General features: G+C 33.8%; 1 protein-coding gene across 1 annotated transcript in view; it reads right to left on the reverse strand.

Moving 5' to 3' along the window:
• The window catches only part of NUDCD1 (NudC domain containing 1), a 79,298-nt gene that overhangs the window by 32,115 nt on the left and 19,370 nt on the right, over positions 1 to 27,813 (reverse strand). The window contains exons 3-8 of the mRNA XM_004771307.3: positions 23,643 to 23,828; positions 20,235 to 20,415; positions 16,629 to 16,811; positions 12,500 to 12,704; positions 7,508 to 7,652; positions 2,927 to 3,052 (exon numbers count right to left, since the gene is read on the reverse strand). Coding sequence (XP_004771364.1) covers positions 2,927 to 3,052; positions 7,508 to 7,652; positions 12,500 to 12,704; positions 16,629 to 16,811; positions 20,235 to 20,415; positions 23,643 to 23,828 — 1,026 coding nt within the window. The remainder of the gene's footprint in view (positions 1 to 2,926; positions 3,053 to 7,507; positions 7,653 to 12,499; positions 12,705 to 16,628; positions 16,812 to 20,234; positions 20,416 to 23,642; positions 23,829 to 27,813) is intronic.

Genomic DNA, 27,813 nt, shown 5'->3' on the forward strand with positions numbered 1-27,813 from the left:
AAAAGCTTTTCTTCAAAGATCAAGAGTAAGAAAAGGGGGCGCCTGGGTGGCTCAGTGGTTTGGGCTGCTGCCTTCGGCTCGGGTCATGATCTCAGGGTCCTGGGATCGAGCCCCGCATCGGGCTCCCTGCTCTGCAGGAAGCCTGCTTCCCTCTCTCTCTCTCTCTCTCTCTCTGCCTACTTGTGATCTCTGTCTGTCAAATAAATAAATAAAATCTTTAAAAAAAAAAAAAAGAGTAAGAAAAGGATACCCACTCTTACCACATTTATTCGACATAGTACTGGAAATCCTAAGCATAGCAATTAGGCAGGAAAAAGAAAAGGCATCCAAGTCAAAGGAAGAAGTAAAACTGTCACTATTTGCAGATGACATATTACATAGAAAACCCTAAAGACTCTAGTAAAAAACTGTTAAAACTAACAAATTCAGTAAAGTTGCAGGATGCAAAGTCAAAATACAGAAGCCATTGTTTCTATATACTAATTACATACTGTTGGAAATAGAAATTAAGAAAACAATCTCACTAACAATTGCACTGAAAAGAATAAATTAGGAATAAATTCAACCAAGGAGGTCAACAATGTGTACACTGAAAACTATAAGATACCAATAGAAGAAACTGAAGAAAACAAAAATAAATGGAAAGATGTTCCATGCTCATGGATTGGAAAATTTTTTAAAATGTCCATATTAAGCAAAGCAATTTAGAGTTAATAATATTCCTATCAAAATTCCAGTGGCTTTTTTCTCAGAAACAGAACAAATCTTAACATTTATATGGAACTACCAAAGATCCCAAATAGCCAACATAATCTATTAAAAAACGCCTCCTGATTTCAAACTATATTACAAAGCTATAGTAATCAAAACAGTATAGTATTGACATAAAAACAGACACAGAAATGGAACAGAGTCCAGAAGTAAAACCACCCACATATGCTCAATTTATGATAAAGGAGCCAAGAATACACAATGGAGAAAGGAGAGTCCCCCTTCAATAAACAGTGTTGGGAAAATTGGACCACTATCTTTACATTATACACAAAAACTCACTCAAATGGATTAAAAAGTTTAAGACCTTATCATAGAACTCCTAAAAGAAAACAGAAGCACTAAGCTTCTTGACATTAGTCTTGGCAATGATTTTTTGGAGCAAAGGTAACAAAAGCAAAAGTAACAAGCGGGACTGTTTTGAACCAAAAAACTTCTGAACAGCAAAGGAAATGATCAACAAAATGAAAAGGCAACCCTCCTGCATAGGAAAAAAAAAAAAATCTGTAAATCATATCTGATAAAGGGTTAACATCCAAAATTTATAAAGAACTATAATTATACAGTCAAAAACAAACAATGCAATTAAAAAATGATTAAGGGGGGGTGCCTGGGTGGCTCAGTGGATTAAGCCTCTGCCTTAGGCTCAGGTCATGATCTCAGGGTCCTGGGATCGAGCCCCACATCGGGTTCTCTGCTCAGCAAGGAGCCTGCTTCCTCCTCTCTGACTCTGCCTGCCTCTCTGCATACTTATGATCTCTGTCAAATAAATAAAATCTTAAAAAAAAAATGATTAAGGGAACCAAATAGATCCTTTTTCCAAAAAAGATCTACAGATGGCCAACTCGTACATGAAAAGGTACTCAACAACATTAAGCATCAAGATATGTAAATCAAAACCACCATGAGATATGCCTTCACACCTCACACCTGATGGTGGCTGGGGGATGGATTAAGGGTGTCAACAGGTATAAACTTCCAGTTATAAGTAAGTATTGGGTATTATAAAGTCTAGCACAGTGACTACAGTTAATAGTACTATACTTCATATTTGAAATTATTAACAGAGCACACCTTAAAAGTTCTCATTATAAGAGAAAAATTCTCTAACTACGTATCATGACAAACATTACCTAGACTTATTGTGGTGATCATTTTGCAATTTATACAAAATACAAATGATTGGAGTTAAACCAGCAATTAACACTGAATTGTGATTAAACAGTTTCAGAGTATGTACAAAATACTGAAAATATTTTATCAGATATCATCTCTAAAAACTATGGTACAATGAGGAACTGTATGTATGTTTCTTAACTTTCTGAAGACAGAACCTACTTATAATGGAGACTACCATACATGCTCTTTAAGAACACATTTTATAAAGAAGACCACACAAGTCAGAAACACCAAAACAAAATAAAGGAAAAAATTTTTCACAAAAGAGTCAAAAGTAATCATTATGAAACAGTCAAAAATTAAAAAAACACAGACTAAAAATCCTATATCTTGTACGCCAATTAGTAAAGATCAAACAAAAAAACTGAAGGAGCAGGTAAAGATGCAATGACATAGGTAATAACTGCTAACATGAATGAGACTGTAGATTTAATCTGACTTCTGTAACTCTATTAAAGAATACACCTGAATATAGAAAAAGACTTCATGTAAAGAAGGGATGTTTAAAAAATAGCATCATCATGAATAATGCAATTTTAAAAATGTATTAAAAGTGCATCCTATAATCTATAGGACAACTACTATATATACATACACACAAGAACACCAACGATAACATTATATAGTATCACCCAGCCTTCAAACCAGATTGAAATAAGAACATGAAGAAAACTTATAATTTCAAATGAAAAAAAATAAGAGGTTATTAAAAATTAGTTGTAACTATATATAAAAACCTGAATAGAAAAAAGCCAATCACAAGATATCAAATATGCAACAGTACCAAAACAACCCAACAGTGTTTTATTGGGGATGGTGGTATGGAACTCCAACTTCATGGACTGATGAGTTTTAGATCATAGCCAATAAACTGCCAATCAAGCCAGCTTTGCAAATTACACATTTGGTCAATTATCATCTCATGTAACTTGTACTTACTCATAAATTTTTAGAAATATAATCATCAAGAACTTACCACATGAGTAGTTTTTAATGTACTGCCATCAAATCTGCATAAACTGGAGCTCTCTTCAAAGAAAATGTCACATTCTTCTAACTCTTGAGCATTACATGGAGGTTTTTCTTTATCTGGATTTGGATTCTTAAGACCAGAAAACAAAATAAAAAAATAAACCTTCAACAATAAGGGAATGGATTTCTTCATTCTTAAAAAGATCAAGATTATAGAGTAATTAAAAACTAAATTTCAGGCCCATGACCAGTAAATGCTAATCAACAGAAAGAGAAATGACAGAATAATGAAATCACCAGAAAAAAATATTAAAACAGGTATTGTAAACATGTTCTATAGACTCAAAGATGTAAAGAGAAACACGTATATGTTGACAGAGGTATGGAAGACAAAAAAAGAACCAAACTGAACTTCTAAATATGAAAATATAATATCTGAAATGGAAACCAAAAAAGATGGGGTTGGCAACTAATGAGACATGGAAGAAGAACTGTGAGCTTGAAACAAAGCAATAGTCCATCTAAAATGAAACACAGAGAGAACCAAAAAAAAGGAAAAGACCACCACCACCAACAAAAACCCCCAGAACTTCAGTAACCTGTGGAACAGCGTGAAATGGTCTAACACATGAGTAATTAGAAGGGGCCAGGAAGAATGGAAACAAATTTGAAGAAACGGTTAATAAATGATGAAAACTATAATCCTATAGATTCAAAAAGGTCAAAGAAACATCAAAAAAACTCACTGCAAATCACATTATAATGAAATTGTTGAAAAGCAGTAATAAAATATCTTAAGAAAGTAGCCAGAGGAGGAAAAAAAAAAAAAAACCATTATGAATAGAGGAACAAAGATACAAAGGATAGCCAATTTCTCATCAGAAACAATGCAAGCCAGAAAACAATGGAGTAGAACTGAAGTGATGAAAGGGGGGAAAGCATCAACCTTGACTCACATACTTAACAGAGATACTAAAAAAGGAATACAGCATTAATATTTTTGTAGCAAACAGAAGCTGAGAGAATTTCCCCAGCAAATCTGTACTATAAAAAATGCTAAAGGAAGTTCTTCAGCCAGGAGAAAAATGACAACGGATGCAAATGTGAACCAACAGGAAGAAATGTAGAACAAAGGAAATGACAGATATACGGGGCAATTTAAGATCTTTCTACCCATATTTCTAATCTCTTGAAAAGAACACTAATTTAAGTTCAGATAATAATGTATCATTGAGTTCATTACATGAAGAAATAAAAAGTATGAAAAGAGTAACAGAAAGGATGACTAGAAATCTATAAGTTCTTAAGTTATGAGTGAAATATTTTTTGACAAAGATGGTAATGAGTTAAAGGTGTATAGTATAAACTCGAAACCACTAAACACACACATACAAATATCCAACCAAACAAAAACAGAGGTATAGCTAGTAAGACAAAAGTGGAGATAAATAGAATCATTAATTTTTATAATCTCCATTGCTTAAATGCAAGAATCACTGTCTGGTCTTATATCCCTCAGAGTAAAGGAATCACAATGCTCAGCTGATGAATTGCATTTACATACATACACAGAAATGTAATTCTACAACTGACCAAATGTCCACATACCCAATTTGCCAAAATGCTGTCATGTTATTGAGAACGTACTGAAATGACCTGAGAAAGCCTCTGAAACTAAATGGCCGGGAGTTACAGATCTTTATTATCAAACCTGAACATGTTCCACCTGGGATATGGGGCCACCTAGTTGTGGTTGTCTGCTCCAGCCTATACATCGATGGAAACAATCCTGGTTGCTATGCTTGGCTGAGATGGCAATATCAGCAATCAGCTGGGGCCATTTTTCCAGTGATTCAAGAACTAAGTATGTCCAGCAGCACACAGAAGGTATCCTCTGCACTTCTCCCTCCTTTCCCCTTTCCATTACCTTTTCCCCTTTCCATTTTGCTGAAAAGGGCAAAATTAAAAGGTCAGGACCATCAAGGTAGCCAGATTTTAATAGGAGAAGATTGGAGAGAAAGGGAAATTGCAGAGAAGAGAACCCAAGACTCTGCTGTTTCTCTGTGTCATTTATAGATTTTCAAGCTCAGCTGGAAAAAGAGAAGAGGAAAGAAGTAGGCAAGGGGCTCCAAAGCTGAGTGTTGATGTTACTGAAGTGCTCGGGAGACAAAAATTAGAGGACAGGGTCCACACAGAAGCCCTGATAAACATCCTAGACTTTCATTTGGGATTCATGAAAAGTTCTGCCTAGGAGTAAGAACAAACGAGGAATATCGGCATATAAAAAACATGGAAATACAGTATCAAATCAAATCAAGCCTTAAAGGGGTTAAGACGATAGGCTGAAATTTGGGAGGATGAAGATCAAGTACTTAGAATGAAGTACATAGCATTAAGTATCTTCAATAGAAAAGTGGGTTAAAAAAGCCATCATCTAAACTTTCATGTTTAAAAATAGAGCAAAATCGGGACGCCTGAGTGGCTCAGTTGGTTAAGCAGCTGCCTTCGGCTCAGGTCATGATCCCGGCGTCCTGGGATCGAGTCCCACATCGGGCTCCTTGCTCGGCAGGGAGCCTGCTTCTCCCTCTGCCTGCCATTCTGTCTGCCTGTGTTCGCTCTCTCCCCCTCTCTCTCTCTGATAAATAAATAAAATCTTTAAAAAAAAAAATTAAAAAAAAAATAAATAAAAATAGAGCAAAATAAATCCAAAGTAAGGAAAAAGGAGAAAATAACATAACAGAAATGAAATTGGAAACTGAAAAACCAACAACAAAAAACAATGGAAATAGATGCCCAAAATAATTGCTATACCTAATAAATTAAATTCATGGTTAAAAACCTCCAAAAAAGAAAACTCCAATCTAGATGGTCTCACTGGTAAATTCTATATTTATAGAAATAGTGCCAATTCTATACAATCTCTTCCAGAACTAGAACAAGCAGTAAACACTTCCCTACTCATCTTTGACATCAGCACTACCCGGATATCAAAACTGGATAACGACAGTAAAAAGACAAAACGAAAACTACAGATCAATATTCCTCCTAAATATAGATGCAAAAGTCCTCAATAACATTTAGCAAATCCAAACCAGTAATATGTAAATAGGATAATACATCATGACCAATTTGGGTTTATAAACCACAAAAAAAGAAAATGTTTTTGACAAAATTCTATAGCCTTTCATGATTCAAAACACTCAGTTTAACAAATTGAAGAATATGTTCTCGTCATGACAAAAACCCATAATACTTAACAGTGAAATATTCAGTTATTTTTCTAAGATTACAAATGAGGCAAGAATATCTGCATTCACTATTCATCACTTCTATTCTCCAATGGATTAAAGGTTCTAACCAATGCAGAATGGCAAGAAAAAGTATAAAGATTTGAAACACATGAGACAGCCTTCAGTTGCAGATAATAAGATTCTATGTCTTTTTCTAAAATGTAACAAACATATTGGTTTTCAGCCATAAATAACTTACTCATACAGACCAATCTTCATTTGAAATAATCAAGTTTAAAAGGCAGTTAACAGCAATAATCTACAATATCAAAACAAACCTCCTAACATAAAAACCCCACAAAACTCCACTACTGTAACTATATTATAATATAATATTATATATTTTATTCCAGAGTACAACACAATAAATACTTGCTTAAGGAACATAACAGGGCAAAGCAGTCTGCATGGCTTATTGTAACACCAGGACTATGAAATTAAAATTTCATGGTCTTACACATGAACTCTAGTGATTCCTGAAATTTTAATTTATGGCTGGCAGACATGAAACTTGGTTTCTCCATTTTGGCCATCCTTTCTTTTTGACAGAGACATTTACTTTCAATATTCTAATTTCCTTCCTATTTTAGGATTCAATTAACCCTATAGTACAACTATGTCTTCATACATTTTTTTCCTCATCGTTCTAACTCCAAGTGGCAATAAGTCAGATATTTTACATGTGCTGATGTAATTTTTGGTGAATAAACATATAACTGAAATTCTAGTATGCTTTATTCAAATTTTTAACATTATCTTAAAAGTTATCAGACTGGAACACTTCAACAAAATCTCATAGTTGAATGAGTAGTGATTATTATAATCACTGCAATGAATTACTTTGAGAATTAAAATTAATTATAGTATACATTTTTACCCTAGTATACATTTTAACCCCTAGTGATAGTCTAAGATAACCTAAAATATTTCAATGATGACAAGTAGATTATTAGATCATAATTTTTGTCCATACCAGTATTGGTATACTGATTCTCCAAAGGAGAATATATATATTTATGTGTGTATATGTGTGAATATATGTGTGTATATATATATGTACATAGAGATACATACATACATGAACACCCACCTTATACAACGACTCCACACATACATGTATTCATGTAGTGTAAGGAATGAGTATTAGAATTTTAAGCTATAGTCAAACACCACTCCTTAGTGCCTAATCTGTGTCTCTAACATTATCAAATGTAAAATAATGTTTGAAAAACATGGCATAATCCTCACATACTTCTGGGCCTTTGGAAAATGACACTACTACTGCAATTGCTTACCAGTTCTTCAGAGGTCAAATGCATTAAACGTTCAGCTATTGCAGCACACTGTGCCGAGTCTCTTATAAACTCTCCTTGTTTATCACCAACCACTAGCTCTGGCCATGTTAGTCCTTCATTCTTTTTCGTCAAGAAAATCTCCAAGCTAGAAGTTCAACAAGGAAAGTAATGTTACATTGAGCAACTATACAAATTATATAATCAACACCAAACAGAAGAATCTTCCACTGAATTTATCCCCCGCTTTGGTGTTCAGCCAGAGATTTTTACAAAACGTGTTAGTTTTAGTACTGCCTACTGGAATATGGTTGGAAAATCTGTAATCCAAGGGTAAGTAACTTATACTTAATAAACAAACAAAAAAAATATCACTGGAAGTGGTATGTCAAATGGCCTGATGAGAAGATTGACTGGCAAGAGTGAGACCACCTAGAAAGTACTGTTGTAGTCCAGGTCTGCAGTGTGTTAGTGGAAGTAAGTGACGAATAAGCAGCATGGATCCATGAGCTCTTTTACTAAGCATTCAAATGGTGGTAGTGGTGAGGGTAATGACTGAAGTGGGCACATAAAGTTAACTGCACAGAGACTATAACTAAAGGTACCTCCTTGTGCATGGAGCCAAAAAATAGTTTCATGTCCCCAAACTAGTAGTCATGATATATAATTATTAATGTAAAACATCAGGCAACTTAGATCAATACAAATGTTAATTTTTAAAATACATATTTTAAAGAACTGAAAAGAAAGTAGAAATAACTTTGATAACTCTTTAGGAGAAAAGAAGTTGTTAATTTGGTCTCTATCAACTGAAAATCTAATTACATACTTTTAAGCCATTAAACACAAATTCCAAATACGCTAAAAAGGGCCTATCAGTGAATCCTAGGATTAAGGTTTGATGCAGCAGGAAGGGGAAAGAGTTGAGTCAGTGCAGACTGTGGTCACAGGAGATGTCCAAGTGCCTCTTGAATAGCAAGGGAAATTCACGTAAGCTGCTTTAGGAGTAGCTGTTGCTGTAACACAAAGAAGCGGGAGTGGTGGTAGCTGTTCCATAGGAAAGCAACCTTTCCATGTGCCATCTCTGGTACACGTGTGCCACTAACCCGTGCCCTGGAACACAACTGCAAGGAAAAATTGCAAGGGCACAATCATAACTATTATCATAATTATCAAATAGAACATGCAAACCTATCAGTTATTCTTTTTCAAGGCTGTTATTATCACCACCTCATGAATTAATTACAGCAGTTTACATTTTTCTGAAACTGCTTATTTTAAGAGACAATACAAAATATCTTTTCTATGTAATGAGTTCCTATCATTAGCATTAAAAATTACTACAATAATACAGTCTCTAAGAGAAAGGTTATCTCGAAAATGATGATGGCAATGAAGAAGAATCATGACAGCGACGCATACTTAATCTTCCCATATGCCAGGTGCTGTCAAGCATTTCAGGTGTTTTCAACTCATCAGTTGCTCATGATAACCAAATAAAGTATTATTTTCATCTTCATTTCACAAGTAAGAAAAAAAAATAAAAGGACTAGAGAGGTTAAGTAACTTGCCAAAGTTACAAGCTAGGAAAGCAGTCTGACTCCAAGTCCAAGTTCTGCATTACTGTACTATTCTGCCACTTTGAACGAATATATGTAAATAATTACTGAAGAAAGTTTACCATGACCAGAATACAGAAGTACTGTTTGTCGTCAGTTGCTATCTAGAGGTCATACAATCTCATTGATAAAGAATTTGTGAAACATCTTTAAATCGCACACTTCGTGCAACCCTTTTAGCACAACTTCATTTCTACATTTTGAAACTAGTATCATATCCTATCATCCAAGCAAAAAAGAACATATAGCATAATAACCTAGACTCGTTAATAAATCCTTCCAAAGTGAGATGGAACGTTATTAAAAAATACTCTTATTTTTTAATTTATTTTATATTTTATTTTATTTTACTCTTATTATATGAATAATTTAACCAGGTACAGAGAATCATGTTTTTAAACCAATGACACCACCAACATGTCACTGTAATTATCTTTTGTAATATAAAATTGTAATCAAGTACCTCAAATTTAATGGGAAAACAATACTCAGGTATTAAATGCTGAACTCTAGAGCTTGCTTTGCTGGGTTACTGCTTCCTGACTTCTATTAATAATAGGTTACAGCTGGTTTGCCAATTTATAAATGCTACCCTCAAATCTCATATGTTTAAATAGAATGTGGTGATATAAAATATCTCTTAAAGAGCCTTTATTTTTTAAAAAAGATTTTATTTATTTATTTGACAGACAAAGATTACAAGTAGGCAGAGAGGCAGGCAGAGAGAGAGGAGGAAGCAGGCTCCCCGCTGAGCAGAGAGCCTAATGCGGGGGCTGGATCCCAGGACCCTGGGATCATGACCTGAGCCGAAGGCAGAGGCTTTAACCCAATGAGCCACCCAGGCACCCCTCTTAAAGAACCTTCTAACTAAGTTTTTAAAAGATGTTAAAAAATGTAAAGGGATTAAGGGTTACACCTATCATGATAACCATTAAGTACAGAATTGTTGAATCATTGTATTATAAAACTGAAACTAATACAATACTGTATATTAATTATACTTCAATTAAAAATAAAATAAAATTAGGAAAGAGTAATTTTACGAGAATCTGTTAGGAATTCAGTGTGTTAGCATGTCAAAGTTCACAAAGAATGAAGCAAAAAGCCAATGTGCTTGACTGTGGTGACCCAACCCTAATCAGATGGGTGATTACCAGAAACAATAGATTCCAGGGTTCTTTATTATCCAGGTAAATCTTTATTATCCAGGTAAATGGATAAACTGTTAGCAAAATCAGGTACCTACTCATAACTTGATGTGTTAATAAGTATGGTATTCTTAAAGAAAGAAGTTGTAAGACTGTTGGTAAGGATTCTATAAATGACTTTTATCACCTTGAAGGTTGAATTTCTGAAAACTACCACGTCCATGAGATTGAATTTAATCTAGCTCAGATCAACTTTTCACTCTCCCACTAGAAGAGTAATATACTTTAATTAGAATTACAATAAAAGTGCTTTCATAAACATTTGCAGGACTGATTATGAAAAATGTTGGAAGAATTACAAGATTATTTAAATATACCATGATTAAAACTGGTTAGCCAAGAATTAGTAGAACAGCTTAAGAAAAATCCATGTGCCAAAACAGAAAGACAAGGGATCAGATTCACAGAAATCATTATTCTTTATCATTGAATTTACTGAATACTGAAGAGTTCAATAATTCTTAATAAACCATAAATGACATCATTTACTCACGAATCTATTTTTCTTACTGCATTAAAAAAGAAAGTATAACCAAGTCACCAAACTTCCCCATGAATAAAATGAATTCAGGATCTAAAAAGATAAAGCTTAAACTTTTTTGAAGCAGACACCATTTTTTTGACTCTCAGAATTTAGACTCATACCAAAGATCCAAATGGGTCTTGTATTACAAATTGAAAATTATATTTAAGGTAAAAATATCTAATTTTAACCCACTTCTGACCAAATTTGACCCTTTTTATCACAGAATGTAGTGATTACTAACTCTTAATTTATAATAAAAGAGTAATTTTATTAATCCAAATACCTGAGGAATGTGGAAAGGATCTGGGGCAACAAATTTCCAAAGGGGACTAAAAGCAGAAGCAAAGGTTATAGTTTTATAAGACACTCAACCTTTACCTATTTGTTTTACATATTCCTTTTAACTGAGGTATTTATAGATAAAATTCAGATTTTATATGTAGAATTCATTGAGTTTGACACCTGTCTCACTCAGTGAAGCTACTGAATCATCCAAAAAGTCATTCATTGTTGTTTTTTTTTAAAGATCTTATTTGTTTATTTGACAGAGAGATCACAAGTAGGCAGAGAAGCAGATGGAGAGAGGGGGGGGAAGCAGACTCCCTGCTGAGCAGAGAGCCAGACTCGGGGCTCAATCCTAGGACCCTGAGATCATGACCTGAGCCGAAGGCAGAGGCTTAACCCACTGAGCCACTCAGGCACCCCTAGAAAGTCATTCATTGTACCAAAAGATTTCAAACAGTCAAAATATCCATAATACAGGACCATTTTTAAAAAATGATTGTGCGGTTGATAGAATAAAATACCATAAATAACCACAAAGGAGAATAAATTACTAGGTATACTTTATGGAAAGTTATCCAAGATTAACTGTTGAAAGTCAACAAAAGTAAGCTGTAAAAAACTATATACAGTTATGTTGAAATCTTTTTTGTTCAAGAAAATATAAATCTGCTTGAATATGCCTAAAACACCTGTAGAAGGAAACTAGTAATAGTGGTTATGGGGAGAAGGGTGACTGGAGGGCCTGGGCTCGAGGGAGCCTTCGTACTGTTTACCCTTTATATATCTTAAAATTTAAAGAACAGAATTATTATCTAGTTGGGAAACAAATTAATAAAAGAAAATTAGTTAAAAATTTTTAAGTATTAATTAAAATAAATAACCATTTTAGGGCCACATGTGTGGCTCAGTAGGTTAAGTGTCTGCCATTGACTCAGGTCATAACCCTGGGGTCCTGGGATTTGAGTCCTGCACAGGGCTCCCTGCTCAGTGGGTGGTCTGCTTCTCCCTCTTCCTCTGCCCTACCCCAACTTGTATACAGGCTCTCTCATTAAAAACAAAAACATTTTTATCTATTATTACTGTTAATATTGTTATAATTTTATTCAGAGCTGGTAAGGAAAAGTTCTACCACAGAATGTAAACAATGACTACAGTATCATCTTTAATGTTACTAATAATTATACTTTTTGATACAGTAACTCCATTTTTAATCTATCTTAAGAAATGAATCAGCAATATAGACAGACCTATTATAGTATTCAACTTTCGTGTAACCACTGTGGAAAGGATAAAAAAAAAAGAAAACAAAACAAAAAAACCCAGAAATTCAAATATAAATACAACTGTCTACATATACCTATTATTCTCTTTAATTATCCATGTACTGCTTTCTTGATCAATAGATGAATAGAGATTTCCTTCCAGAAACCTCTGACCCTTCAGCACAATGTTGATGTGCTCAGGCAAAAACTGTACTTGAATGTCCTCCTTAGAACTGCCTTCTGGAAGCCGTACTGTTACTGTCAAATCATCTTCAGTCTGTTGCCAGTAATATAGAGGTTCTGTCAGAAAAAGAAAAATACATGATGTAATAAAAAAAAGTATGAATAGAGTACATAAAATTAGGGACTAGAGCATAAAAAAGAATACCTATCTAAAAAAATCTTAGCATAATTTCTAGTGATCTCACAAAAAAAATTATTTATAAACAAACACATACAGATCTCTTTGGGGAATTTTCAGAGTTATAATAATTGCACCTGACATTTCCTCTTACAGGCTTACCTAATGTTCCAGGGACATAAACACTCATAAAATACTAGTAAGAGCAATCCTTTATCCCCATTCATTCTCTCCCTTCCTCCCAGTTCCCCTCTTTTCCTCCTCCTTATTCTTCTCTTCACACACATACACACACACAGTGCATTTCTAGTTCTAAAGAATGACACATATGTCATGAACCGTTGTGTGAAACTTTCACCACTGCCTTGACTTGCCCTAATGATGTAACTCTGTGACATAGGAGACCACCACTTGGTGAGATACAAATCCATACAAAAATAAAAGGTATTATTTATTTACAAAGGAACTAGCTATTCTATCCCACAACTTTGTTGCATGAAAGCAATTTCATAGGAAATTCAAGGGCTATCAGTGTATTTGTCTTAAGTTCCCAATGAATCCTCTCTTCACCTCCTTCTCGATCTCTTTGGCTTATCTTCTAAAAAGCCAGTTACTTAAGAAATACCTTAAAACCCTTCACACCACAAACATGAAATAAGAAAAAAAACAGGGCTTAAGTACAAAAAGAATAAACTTTTGCTTAATGATATCCATAAACATTAATCTGTCCACATGCTCATTACAAAGAAGTATAATATAGGGGTTAGGAACTAGTACTCCAGAGTTGACTAGTCATAGATCTGAACCTTGGCTCAACCATTTATTAATTTTGGCATGCAATTCATCTCTGACCCTCTTTTTTCTAATCAGCAAAACAAAGGAACAAAATCTTACATATCTCATAGAACTATTAAAATTTAAGAGTTAATACAGATAAAATATTTATTATCAATCTTGTTATTAAATATACCATAAACCCTCAACAAATGTGGGTTACTATTCTTGTTTGGGGGTTACTAGTTTTTTTATTTTTCAGTTTTGTGTAAAAACTGTAAGTACTAGATATGCTTGAAGATATAACATTAAGTATGATATATCTTCTTAAAGGGTCACTTCTATTTGACGTTTAATAAACTCTAACAAGCATGATATATAGAAATATAAAAATTAATAAATTTTTTGTATAAAATTTTACTTTGGATTAATTTCTAGCTTGTATCACATTCCTTTAAGCTGGCTCTCAGAACCTCTCTCTCACCTTTTTGGAAGTACTTTTAATATAAACTCACTGTAAGTTTCAACTGTAGCTTAAAAGATTGATAACTATAAACTCCTTAAGGCAAGTAATCTGTTTCACTGAATTTTCTGTCTACCACAAAAATTAACAAGGCAGTTTATATGTAACCATGACTCCATGGATAACTTCTGATAGATACGGAATGAGGAAGAGTCTACAAAATCACGGTTTTTAGTAAAAATTAAAGGCCATAGAAGTAGACTAAAGGGAAAGCCAGAATTTTTTAAACCTCTCTCCACTAAAAATCATACAAACAACTAAATAATTTCCTCAAACGTTGGTTGCTGAATGCCTTTCTGTGTTTTTAGAAATCAAGTTTTAAGTCTTTTCTTTAAAAAAAGATTTTATTTATTAGAGAGTGAGAGCCAGAGCACACCAATGTGGGGAATGGCAGAGGGAGAAGCAAAAGCAGGCTCCCCACTGAGCAGGGAGCCCGATCATGATCTGAGCTAAAGGCAGATGCTTAATTGAGCCACCCAGGCACCCCGTGTCTTAAGTCTTTCAAAGGAAATGCTACTGGGGCACCTGGGTGGCTCAGTCCGTTAAGCAGCTGCCATCGGCTCAGGTCATATCCAGGACCCTGGGATTGAGCCCTGCATCAGGCACCTTGCTCAGTGGAGAGCCTGCTTCTCCCTCTCCCTCTGCCTGCCGCTCTGCCTACTTGTGCTCTTTATCTCTGTTGAATAAATAATAAAAATCTTAAAAAAAAAAAAAGAAAAGAAAAGAAAAGAAAATGCTATTACTTATACCATTATGACAACACCAAACAGGCAACAGACAATATCAGTCTTCTTGAGGTTTACAGAAAATGAAACCAGTATATATTCTCAGAAGACTATTTTTATGAATGCATGCTATAATTAACAAATTATCCATAATTTGAAAAAAAATTACATTTGTCATTTACAAGTAAAGGCTGTTTAGTAGAAGAACAGAAAAATACAGGCAATTTGAGGTTCACAGTGAAAGGGAAGAAATGACATAATAATGTATTGAGGAGTTCAATATTAATGTGAAAAAGAAGAAAAACAATACCTGAACTGGTAGGTAGTGATTTAAAAAGATGTTGTGTCCCTCCCAGGATACCATCTGTCTTGGAACCACATGGGTGTCTCCGCTACTAGGTAAAATGGTTCCAAAGATTAGGGCACTCTTTCACTCCTTTGCAAATACTCACCAAGAGTTCTAAAGGGCAAGTGGTCTGGAGATATGATAGCTGTTTTGACTAAGCTCTGGAAGACTTTACTACTACAATTAAGGCAGAATAGAATTTATTTGGAAAGGGATCTTAGAGATATCTAACAAAAAACGCATTGCATATGAAGAAATCAAGTTGTTGGGAAGCTAAATAAAAGGCATCAAGCACAACTCTCATATTCAAAGGTGCATATATCTATAAACCTGGGGAAAATATAAACCTGGGGAAAAATAAAAATAGTGCAACTAATTTTGATTTTATATAATTAACAAAAGGTACATTCAAAGATTAATATGTATAACTTAAATACTATGAAACTCTCTGTTCAGTAAAGTATACTATTCTCTGGATTAATAAACATCAGAAATATGAATAGTGCTATTAGAGTGATATTCTCTTGAATATAAGAGTACATATTCTTTGTATGGAAATACAATTTTTATTTATTTATTTATTTTTTATGTATTTATTTGAGAGAGTGAACACCAGGAGAACGGGAGAGGGAGCGAACCTACAACCAGACTCCCTGATGAGTGCAGAGCCGAAGCAGGGCTTTATCCCAGGACTCTGAGCTCATAACCTGAGCCAAAACCAAGAGTCCACACTCAACTGTCTGAGCCACCCAGGCGCCCCAGTAAATACAAATTTCTTTTGAAAGACCTTATTATTGTCTTCATTTTAAAACATTACCTTCACCCATTTACTCATTTAACATTGGGAAAACTTGGTGATTTTGCCCTCAAGAAATTTTTTCCAGCTTAGTACTAAAAGTTAAGAACATATACCTTAGTATAAACCTAAAATCAACAGCGTTTAACTTTTTAAAAGATTAATATTTTCAATACTAATATGCTAGCTTCTCAAACACCAATAACAGAGACATCATTTATTCATTTAGTAGGTATTTATTAAACATCTTATCAGGTAAGCTAATGTACAGAAAATTTTTTTAAAAGATTTTATTTATTTGACAGACAGAGATCACAAGTAGGCAGAGAGGCAGGCAGAGAAAGAGAAGGAAGCAAGGTTCCCTGCTGAGTCGAGAGCCCGATGTGAGGCTCGATCCCAGGACCCTAGAATCATGACCTGAGCCGAAGGCAGAGGCTTTAACCCACTGAGCCACCCAGGCGCCCCTAATGTATAGATTTTTTAAAAATATTTTTGGTAATTAAGTTACTAATTAAAACAGTTCATACTATTTAAATAGCATATTTTACAAAAGACTATTACAACGAGTATAAAGGGAAATAAAATTAAAAACCTGTCTTGTCCTAATAGAAGCCAAAACCTAACCAGGAAGATAAACCAGCCATAAATGTGTGTTGTATAAACACATACAAGCTCTATGAAGGGAAAGAGTAAAATTACCTTTGATTTTCTCTGACATGGTCTCATTCTTATTTTCTTCAAGATCTTGACCAGTATGAACAAATGTGAAGGACTTGTAGGAGACAATCATCAGACCCTTCCCATCGGGCTCAATAGCCGCATAATGTGGCACTGACTTTCCACGGAGAGTATCATGCTTAATAATTTCATATTTGTTAGTATCTGTAAGAAAACAAAGTAGTTTAGAATAAAAAAATTACAAATAAAACACTATATTATAGAGGTATTTGTATATTAGTTTTAATTAAGTATTTTAAGTGTACTATTAAAAGGCATGCCACTAAGAGTTTTTTCAAAGGGATAAAAAGATTTAGAACCTAATTTTCTGCAAATACACACCTACTTTAAAATACTAGGTCTGATGAAATCTGCTCTAGATTGTGCTTTCCAATGTGAAAAGTAGCATACTACTGGCCATAGTGGCTATTTAATAAAAATTAAGTGAAATTTAAAATTCAGTTCTTCAGGCACACTAGTCACATTTCATTCAAACGCTCAACAGCCACACATATGTCTAGCTGCTATTGTATTAAATGGCACATATGTAAAATATGTCCACTTGGCAGACATTTTCACTGGACAACAGTGCTCTAGACTTTGAAAGTAACTAACTTACCCGAAATACCAGCTTCGGATGGATCTACCTTTTCCTTTACTATGGCCTGTCTACTTTCCCAGCAGGTACATAATAGGCATCTTCTAAAAAGAGCCACACTAAGGATAAAGGAAAGGTATGGTGTGGATTATTTTTCTGCCTATTCTAGCTATTGATAAATGGGTTTCCCTAAAATGAAATGTTTATGGTAGAAATGATTTTTATACACACAGACAGATCTACATGCCAACTGTAATCAAGCATAATGATACTTAATTTTAAGACAGAAAATTTAAGATACAAAATATAAAAGAAGAAAATTAACTGTATCATGAAAACCTCTTGTAAAATAACTGAATTTATTCTCGAAGATAGGTGGGATTTTTTACAGTACTCAAACATTTCAGTTGAGTCCACATCTTTACTTATACTGTTACTCTCTTAAAGTGGGTTGTACTTGTTAACAAGTAAGCTTCACAATGAGTACTCAAAAATCACAACTCAATGTCACATGTTCTAAATGATGATACAATCTGTTCTAAAGTATCTGTCATTTTCCCCTCTAAATCTTCACCTATATTCACTTCATACATATTTAGGAACAGACCTATAAATTTATGAATGAGCTAACATACTTCCTACACAGTAGATGCAAGGCAAAGAAAGATACTACATAGTTTACAGGGTGGCTTTTCCTAATATATGTGCAAGAGAAAATAACAGGTGAATTTCAGTGAACTCCATGATTAAATAAGTTGGGAAATGCCTGATTAAAATTACATTCTCCTTTACTCAAAATTTCTAAATCCTCTAACACGTTTAATGTATAATAGGGATATTATACACCCACATTTTCAAATTTATTTGACCACAAAACATAATTTATCAGATGTTCCATCAACACAGCTTACAAAAGTACTGCTATGTTCATTAAAAAGAAAAAAGGAAAAGAATAACTATTATATTAATAATACTTGGGGGAGGGTAAAAGGAATGAAACATTAAGAAGAGTAATGAGAGAAAAATTAAGCCATGGGGAGATTCATACTCCTATAATTACAACCTTGGGAGATAAAAAGAAAAGTGAGTCTAATTATATCTGTCCAGTAGAGACAAGGACATAAAGCGAAGGAAATGCAGGTGGTGAAGCTTGAGCAGAGTGTCACTATACTCAGGTAAGTTACCGTGAACTGAGATACAGCTGCCACAGAACCAGAGAACAAGAGGAAAAGTATGCATCATGATTTCTCTGTAAGTTGTCGAGTTATATCCCTTAATAAAAAAATTAAAGTTTCTCTTATCTAAAGTAGAGATTGGCAAAGTATGGCCAGTGGAGAAAAAGCTTAGTTTATGCATATTTTTATATGGTCTGTGGGCTAACAATGAATTTTATACTTCTCTAAATGACTAAAAGTAATCAAAATAATACTATTTAAATACATGTTAAAGCTATATAAAATTCAAATGTCCATAAATAAAGTATTATTGGAATACAGCTTTTCTCATTTATTTATATCTTATCTGCAGCTACTTTTAGACTCCAGTGGCATAACTGAGTTGTTGTGATATAAACTGTATGGTTACCATCTAGACCTGTACAGAAAGTTTTCCAATACCTAAAGTTTTAAGTTACTATGTTCCTCCAGAAATTAAACTACAACACTGAGAAAAACCAAAAATTATATTAAACGGTTCACAGAAAAAAAAATCTAGGAAGTTTACTCAATTTACTTATAAACTATTCTGTTACACATATATGTATATACACACACAATATGCACACATGTACATGTACAGGTATGTACATATACACAAGTTCATTTTAAAATAAAAAGTCCTCTTAGAAAACAGACACTAATAGCCTTTATTGGATTATAATTCACAGTTAACTGTTGAACAATATAAAGGTTAGGGACAACAGTCTTCTGTGTAGTCAAAAATCTGTGTATAACTTTTGACTTCCCCCCCAAATTTAACTACTGTTGATTGGAAGCTTTACTGATAACCAAAACAGTCGATTAACATGTATTTTATATAAGTATTACACACTACATTCTTATAATAAAATAAGTTAAAGAAAGTGTTATTCAGGAAATCATGAATAAATTTGCAGTGCTGTCCTTTGTTTATAAAAAAATAACCACATATACATGGACCTGCACAGCTCAAACCTCTGTTGTTCAAGGATCAGCTACAATTTAAGATTCATAAGTTAAATTAGTAAATTAATAAAAACTAAGAAAAACAGCAGACAGTCATCATGGAAACATGCTCCCTCAGTTCTCAACTACAAAAAAAAAAAATCCACTTAGTTTTCAAGTAAGAACTAATAAGCAAGGTGAAAAGCAAGGATACACCATTAAATGAATAATAATTGATAAAGGAAAAAAATAACTTCTAATGTCCAAGTTAGAAGCCTGGCACACAGATTCAAATAGACCAAGGGTTTTTTTTTAAAGATGGAAGCATTCTAAGTGAGAAAAACCAGCAGTTTTCCTGAAGGTAGAAACAAACAGCAAAGTTCAATTAGATCTGAAAAAAATCAGTTAAGATTTAAGGAAATAAAGGTATTTGTTTCCATCTAGGTATTTATATTTATTTGATATTTCGATTACATTGTAATTTATAATTTACATTCAACAATATATATAAATCCTTGTTTATGTAATATACACACACAGAAGAATATACTTATGTAGTCTTGTATATATTGAAAATACACACTTAAAATTCTTCTAAGATTATGTAAGAATGTCTTTTATATAAAAAGGCATAATTGGAAGCCTTTATTTCCATAAGTGGAAGCACATTATTATTTTTTCTATAATCCATACCCGAAGAGAAACTATTCATTCCACTAGGTGTCAGGTATTAGAATCACAGCAACGCTACCTAAGAAAAGTCAACAGCATTTACAGGAACAGCTCTGCATTTCACAATCTACTAAATGGTGCCAACCACTATTCATTCACAATGTCGTTATATTTTACCTTTATTTTTTTTACTGATAGTGACCCATTCCAAAGAAACATAGAACCCACTTCCTTTCATATCCAATTCTTCTTTCTCTATTCGAAGAAGTAAGGTAGTTACTGAATGTTCTTCAGCATTCATCAGTGAGATACTGTGAATTATGATAAAAGGATTCCCAAGCTCTTCATTAAACATAATCTGCAAAAAAAAAGGTTACACATACAAAAATGTACATATACACAAATGCAGGCGGCACAGAAGGAATGCACAGAATTCTGACAAGAAAACAAGTAATTTGTAAATAAAAAAATGAAAAAAGCCTTTAAATAAAGGTTGCAAGTTCAAATAACATTCTTTGAAGAAAGAACGTTTTTTAAAAAATGCCTATTTGCTTAATAGAGAAAAGTGATCAGTACTCTTGGCTTAAAAACAAGGAAAATGACAGGGTGTCCAAGTAGCATAAAAAGAAGAAAGAGAACTAGAAGCAGGCTCCTAGAAAAGAATTCTACAAAAGAGGCCATGAGCTGGTCAATACTGATTCCTTTATCTCTTCTATTTGTGTATGATTTATTTCTGCTTTGTTCCTCTAGTTTCTGAATATTGTTCATGTTTATGAACATGTGTGCACACATGTGTATGTATGGTTTTTCTTATTGTTTTTGTTTAGTTCTTCCATTTGTTTCTTAAGAGTCTGCAAAGGTCAGAGTCAAAGGAATTGGAGACACCACTCAAACTTTATTTCTCAAAAATAAAAGAGCCCCTTTACATTTAAAAGTTGCAATTCAACAAACTACTTAAATATAATACTGAAGTGTGTCTTTTTAAAAAGCAAATCTAAGCACTATACAGAGACACAAAATCTTAACAAATTCTTTTTTCCATCATCAACACAATCTAAAGGGCTCATACTTATTTAAGAGTAAATGAAAAAGAAGAGATATTTTAAGATTGTTCAATAAGCAAGATCTTTGAATAAATTAAAAAAAAATGGTTGAAGAAAATATCCAAAATGACAAAAGCTATCTTTAAAAAAAATAATAATAACAAAAAAACCCTTTATCTGGAATCCTATCAGCTCCTGCTTCAAAGCCTTGTAAAGAAAAGTGTGTTTTAATGTCAATTTCCCTAAGTGTTTAGCACCTCTGCCCAAAGTAGTCAAATAGGAGACCTTTGGAATCCATTCTGTGGTCTTCCACAAACAGAAAATAGCAAGAACAGCAAAGAATATCTCGAATACTCAAAACTGAGATGATAGATAAGTTTTAGTTGTTCGGGTTTCACTTTTCTTTGGGGGACAACAGGAAACCAAAGGGAGGAAAAAAAAAAGTAAATTTTGTCAGGTACACGTAGCTAGTTTATTGTTGTCTCCTCTTTTTTCTCTCCCATGTGAATGAAAGGGACTGGAATGAGATCACGGAGTAGATGTCTAAACTTTTATAAATTGTTAGGCTGAAGTTTCCCTTCTCCTGAACAAGCCTAGCAACTCGTGTGTGCTAGTGCTGCCAACAGCACCCTCATCAGACTAGAGGCAACACACTGGCAAAGCAGGCAGTCTTCCTGTCTCCCTTTATTTCTCTTTCAACACTGCAGTTATCACCACTCTTACTTGGCCCCTTTATACCCCACTGTACCCCCCAACCATTCTTACCTTTAGCTTCCTCTCTTTGCCACCAATTTCCCCAAAGTCCTAACGCTCTCCTAAGTTTTTTTCTTAAAGTAATCAATATTCCACAGTATCCCTCCCACCTCAGTTAATGCCCAAGTCCATTCCTGTCCCACTCCTCTCCCCAACCAAAACTATTATTAACTGCAAACATCTCAGAAGGTGCTTATAGCACCTTTCATTATAGCAGTGTATACTGAAGAGGGCATGAAGTAAATTTAGAGTTTAAAAAAATTTAAATGACTTAAAAAATATCATTAAAGGCCTAAAATATGCACCAAGGGGAAACATAGAACATAAACCAAATGATTTATAAATCAGAATGAATTTCCTTCCGGCAGAGTATGTGGTTTTATTTTTAAGCTGAAGGTGACCTGCGTCAGTGCGTCTCTTCCTGCTCAAACCAACAGAATCCACAGCTTGATAATTCATAAATTTTCATTCTTCTGCCCCTCACTCTCCAAACTCCTTCCAAATGTTTCAACAGCTATGCTATCTACATATCACACTGCCTCCATAAGAAAAAGAAAAAAGAAAAAGAAATTATTACTAGAGGCCAAGCAGAAAAATGTCACAATGTCCAATGAATATTTAAATCTGTGACTATAAAGACCTGCAAAGGCCCCCTACAAACAGACTACCGTTGTTCTGGTTATTTATGTTTTTTGTTTAGTTTTTTGAGTTATTGCAATTTGGTAGTATTCCATTTAATATAACTTAGTAAGAAAGGCAAGCCATTTGGTTCTACAACCTTCTTGGTTTTTCTCAAATAATAAAAACCTGATCTTTGTAGGCATTTGTTGGTCTGATAAAAATATTTCATAAGATATAAATATATTAAGTTCATATTTCTTTACGCAGAACTAAAAAACCACTCGCTGAGATTCAGACAAGAGCAGTATCACAATACACTTATAACTCCGGGTCATTCTTTCCCACCTTCAAAAACTGTGGCTCTAAAGAAATTAATTCCTTACTTACTATTATTAAAATTCTAGTCTGCCCCTCAGTTTTAAAAATGTTACCCTGTTTTAAGAAAACTGAAAGGGGCAGCCTGGGTGGCTCAGTCATTAAGTGTCTGCCTGTCTGCCTTCGGCTCAGGTCACTGGGATTGAGCCCAGCATTGGGTTCTTTGCTCTGCCAGAAGTCTGCTTCTCCCTCTCCCACTACTCCTGCTTGTGTTCTTTCTCTTGCTGTGTCTCTCTCTGTCAAATAAATAAAAATCCTAAGAAAAAGCTGAAATAAAAATAGCATCTTAGAGATTGGCACATTACTATATTTTATAGTATATTCTTCTAAGCAGGGGACACTCTGGTAAACTAGTATTTGACCAAAGGCAACTTACCAGATAGCTAGCATTGTGGTGCCTCAGAAGTATGCTGGGCCCATAAAGATACCAGCAAATGTAACATGAGTAGAGGAGAAAAGATATTCCAGCGTAATTCCTGGCGAACTCTTCATCAAGCAGGAGGCAATGCCAATACTTTATTGTACCGCTTTACACATATATAAAGCACTCAGTGGACATTTGCTGAACAAATGAATGCAGTTCTTGACAACTGCAATGACCCCAAATCAAACCAGTTTTGTAAAAGGTATCCATTTATAATTGAATTAAGAAAATCCAAAGCATTTTATTATAATGATGAAGAAGTCACATGGAAACCACTCCCAGAAAGAGTAATTTCAAAATCACTAAGGTCTAATTTATACATATTTTCAAGACTTTGCTTAAGTCTAAAAAACAAAAACAAAACCGCACCTCCCATTTTTCAGAAGCACTATTTCCACGTTCACCTGTACCAATGAGATATAATCGTCCAGTTCCATCTGACAAGGTAACCCACGTAGAAGATGTGAAATGGACAGATGCACAAAGACGATTGTCACATGCTGTCAGATCTGTGGGAAGTCGAAACACTTCTCGTGGTTTTCCTAAAGCAGTGTCCTAAAAAGAAATGAAACATTATAAGTGAATCCTTCCTTCTCCTTGATCAATATGCACACAGAGTAAGTATCAGTGTAGTGGTTACTCTCTTATTTAAGAAAAGATGCCTAACTCCCCTTCCTTTGAGTATGAGCTTCTAACTAATAAAATATGGCAGGAGTGAGTTTGTGACTTCTCAAACTTGGTCATAGATAATTCTGTTACATCTTCTATCTTGCTCTCCCTTCTACTGTATTGTGGTACTGTACGTGGTAGACCCAGGTGGGGAGGACATAAGGGTTCCTGACAATACCCAGCACCCGGTGAGCTAACTATCTGAAGGCCCTCCTTGACCCTTCAGATCACTGCTCTCTGGGCTAACATCTTGGCTACAACCTCATAAGAAACACTGACACAGAAACCACCTTGTTAAGCCACTCTGACTTCCAACCCACAAAAACTATGAGATGACGAGTATTTATTGTTTCAAAGCACTAAGTGTTGAAGTAAGATATTACACAGCAAGAAATAACTAATACACTGTAGTAACTTGGTCTTAAGTTTAGACTAAATGATTAGTATTTTTAATGAACTGGAAACACTACATCATGTTCTAAATGCCTCCAAAGACATCCACCTGTGGTATGAAAACAGTACACTTACAGACTATTAACAGCTTAGGTTACTGTTAGCACATTTTTATTGTATCTGTATCCTTAAAATTTGAAATTATAAGATGGACTGCATCATTAAAATGTCTTATAAGAAAATATATAAAAAGGTCTACATTTCAGGAAATTAACATCTTATATATCAGATATACTCAATTCAATAATTTATTATTGTTGCTAAAGTTTTTGTTTTCAATTAACAGAGTTTCCTACAAGCCAAAAGTAATTCTTCACTCATGTATTTCATTCTCTGTTCCTAGAATTACTTAGATAAATGCATATATTAACAAAATTTAAGTAAACAAAATGTCCTTGCCAGCCACAAGTTTTTTAGTGACCCATGTCTCTTTCCAAAGCATCTAGTTTAGTTTTCTTTGAAATGGCACCCTTCCTTCTTTTTGTATTCAGATTGTACTGATTAACATAATACTGATTAAATAATAAAAATATAATGACAAGCACAGCTGGCATAAAGTTTTTAGAATGACTACATCTGAGTATTAGTGATGTAAAACTCAACTAGCAGAAATAGCACTGTTATCAGCATAGTACTGAGTAGCCTACTAGCAGTAAACTATGAAGCTTACTGTGGTCTCCAGTCAGTATATTATATGAAGGGAAGAAAGAATATCAGTTACTCCAGTCACTCAATTAAATGGAGGTCAATTAAGAGATATTTTATTGTAGGCTGATGTCTATGTAGGTGTTCAGAACATGATGTATTTCCAATTAGTGAGAAATAAATGGGAGTGGTCAACAAATGCTATTGGGATACTAGAGATGGGGGAAAAATTGTTCTTTCCCTCACAGCACACATAAAACTTCCACATTCCAGATAGATTAATAATCTAAATGTTTTAAAGAAAAAGTAAGATAATTTGGTTAGAAGATTAATCACATTTTAATTTCAGGGTGGAGAAAGTCTTCCTGTGAAAAATAAAAGACATGTATAAGACAGGGAGAAAAATATTTGCCACAAAAATAACATAGGACCACTATCTATAGCATATAAAGAACCTTAGCAACTCAACAAGAAATATATGACTATCCAAAAAAATGTTCAAATGGGTAAAGACATATATAGGAAAACTATGGTTAAAAAAAATTAACCAGAAAAAATAAAATCACCTAACACAAGCCCAATCCTATAATAAATCCTTTCTAACATCCTCTTACTAAACACTTGGTTCCCCATGGTGTAGACTCTCCTCTATTGTAAAATTAATAAATCCAACTTGTTCAACTATACATGGGTACCCAGCATCTTTGTCTGGAGAGCAATGAAGAAGGATGATTAATTGTTAAATATCCATCCTTTGGAATACCAAATAACTGTTAAATATATGGAAGTGGATTTATAATACTGACATAAGAAGATCTTCAAAATAATAACTGAAAAAAAAGATCCAAAATACGTACAGTATGAATCCATATATACTGAAACAACAAACTGTTGTGATATGACAGCAGAGTAAGGTATACACAGACACATGCTGGTATGTTAACAGTGTTGACCACCAGAATGAGAAAAAGATAGCAGTGTAAATGGCAGTAGGGAAGACTGAAAGTAAGGGGAAGCTTTCCATTTTTGCTTCAAATATATTGCTTCTTTTTCTTTACACTGAGCAATTTATGTGTAATATAAATAGTTTAAAAGATATTAATGGGATAAAATAAATGGGACTTCTTCCTCAAAACAGTTGTTCCAAAAAGTTTCCCAGTGGTCTCCCCCACTACATGCCCTTCATTGATTCTAATCTAGTGAACCACTTGTTACAACAAATGCAGGGCTTAATAAACTTGTTAAATCACTATGGTTCATTTCAATTACAATTATGAATGTGTTTTTAAGCTACTTTATTTTAAATACAAGGTCAGTTTAATTATTAGATAAATGATTTTGATATCCAATAAAATGATTAAGATACTCAAGTATATACATGTAAAACTAAAAATTAAATTAAAATACAAAAGAAAACAGTGTCTCTCTTATTTAAGTTAAATGATAGTTTAAGCGAAAGTGACCTGAATGTTCCTAATTTTTGAAATCTAATTCTCAAAGGGTACATTTAATTTTAAATGGACCGTATGCAATAATACTTTCTTCTGTATATCTTAGAATATTAAATTATTTCTGAATAACCTCTACTGACAGTTTTACAAAGTGTCCTCATAATAATGCTTTATGATTTTGGCATCTATGTCTTTGTCCCACCCAATCATTTTCTTCTTCCAGACAAAATAAGAGGTTAATGTAACTGTTCAAAGCGCTGAAAATAGTTCTGCAGTAACATTTCACAGCTGAATTGCAAAAGAAAACTGCAGTGATGAATGGAACATTTACTGAATAACTACAATGTACAAGCACCGTATAAATAAGTGCTTTGATTTTTTACCATCTCATTTAACAATTACAAAATCCTATGAAGTTGAAATCATTATGCACACTTTGAGAGATAAAGAGCTCTGTTCAAAAAACTTAAATCATTTGTCTAGAACTCCATTGTTAAGAAAATGGCAGGGCTAAGATTCAAATCCTAACTGACCCCACTCCAGAAGCTGATGGTCTCTTCTGTATTTTGAAAGAAAAGAAAACTACCTTTTTCCTTTCTCTTTTTTTGCTAAAGCTTTAAGAAATGATGTTTTATTAAGTGGAATTTGAGTAATGTGTCTATATAAAATAAAACTTTTAATAATTCATTAAATACATAACAGTTCAAATAACTTACTCCTCCTTTCTTTTTTTCTTTAACCAGGTAAATAACTGGCTCCATATTAATAAATGCAACTATAGAAAATAAGGTCAGATTCAGGTCTAGAGATGCTAGTTTGGAGATACTGGCATGCAACTCAGCTAGACTAACAAGCAGTTGCCGTGTGTTACTCAAACTTGGCCTCACAAATGTGGACTTCACACAGAATCCAGTAACTCTCCTCTCATTTTTAAGTGTAACTTGAGGCACCATGAGATGACACACTTCTTTAAGAGAAACAAACTAGTTTTTCAGATAAATGGGAAAATGTTATAACAGAATTCCTTAAATATTAAGAAACAAAACATATTATTTTAAAAGAAGCCCTAATACCCTAATAAAATGACAAATAAGAATTAAATTTTAAAATATTTTTTTTGCTTTCCTAAGGCATTTTCTGCTTCCTAAAAAGCACTTACTCTCCACTGACATTTCTTTAAGAATTATAAACTGACAAAATAAACTGACTTCATAGAATGCCTCTACAAACCTGTGTGTGGAACTGCTGCCATCTGCTGGCTCCTGACAGAAATCTCAAGGTCTGACAATGTGTGGATTTCCTTTCTTGGCCCTACTGCCTTC

This window comes from Mustela putorius, unplaced genomic scaffold, assembly GCF_011764305.1.
Source record: "Mustela putorius furo isolate JIRA1106 unplaced genomic scaffold, ASM1176430v1.1 tig00000228_pilon_pilon_pilon, whole genome shotgun sequence".
In the NCBI taxonomy this organism is placed as follows: Eukaryota; Metazoa; Chordata; class Mammalia; order Carnivora; family Mustelidae; genus Mustela; species Mustela putorius.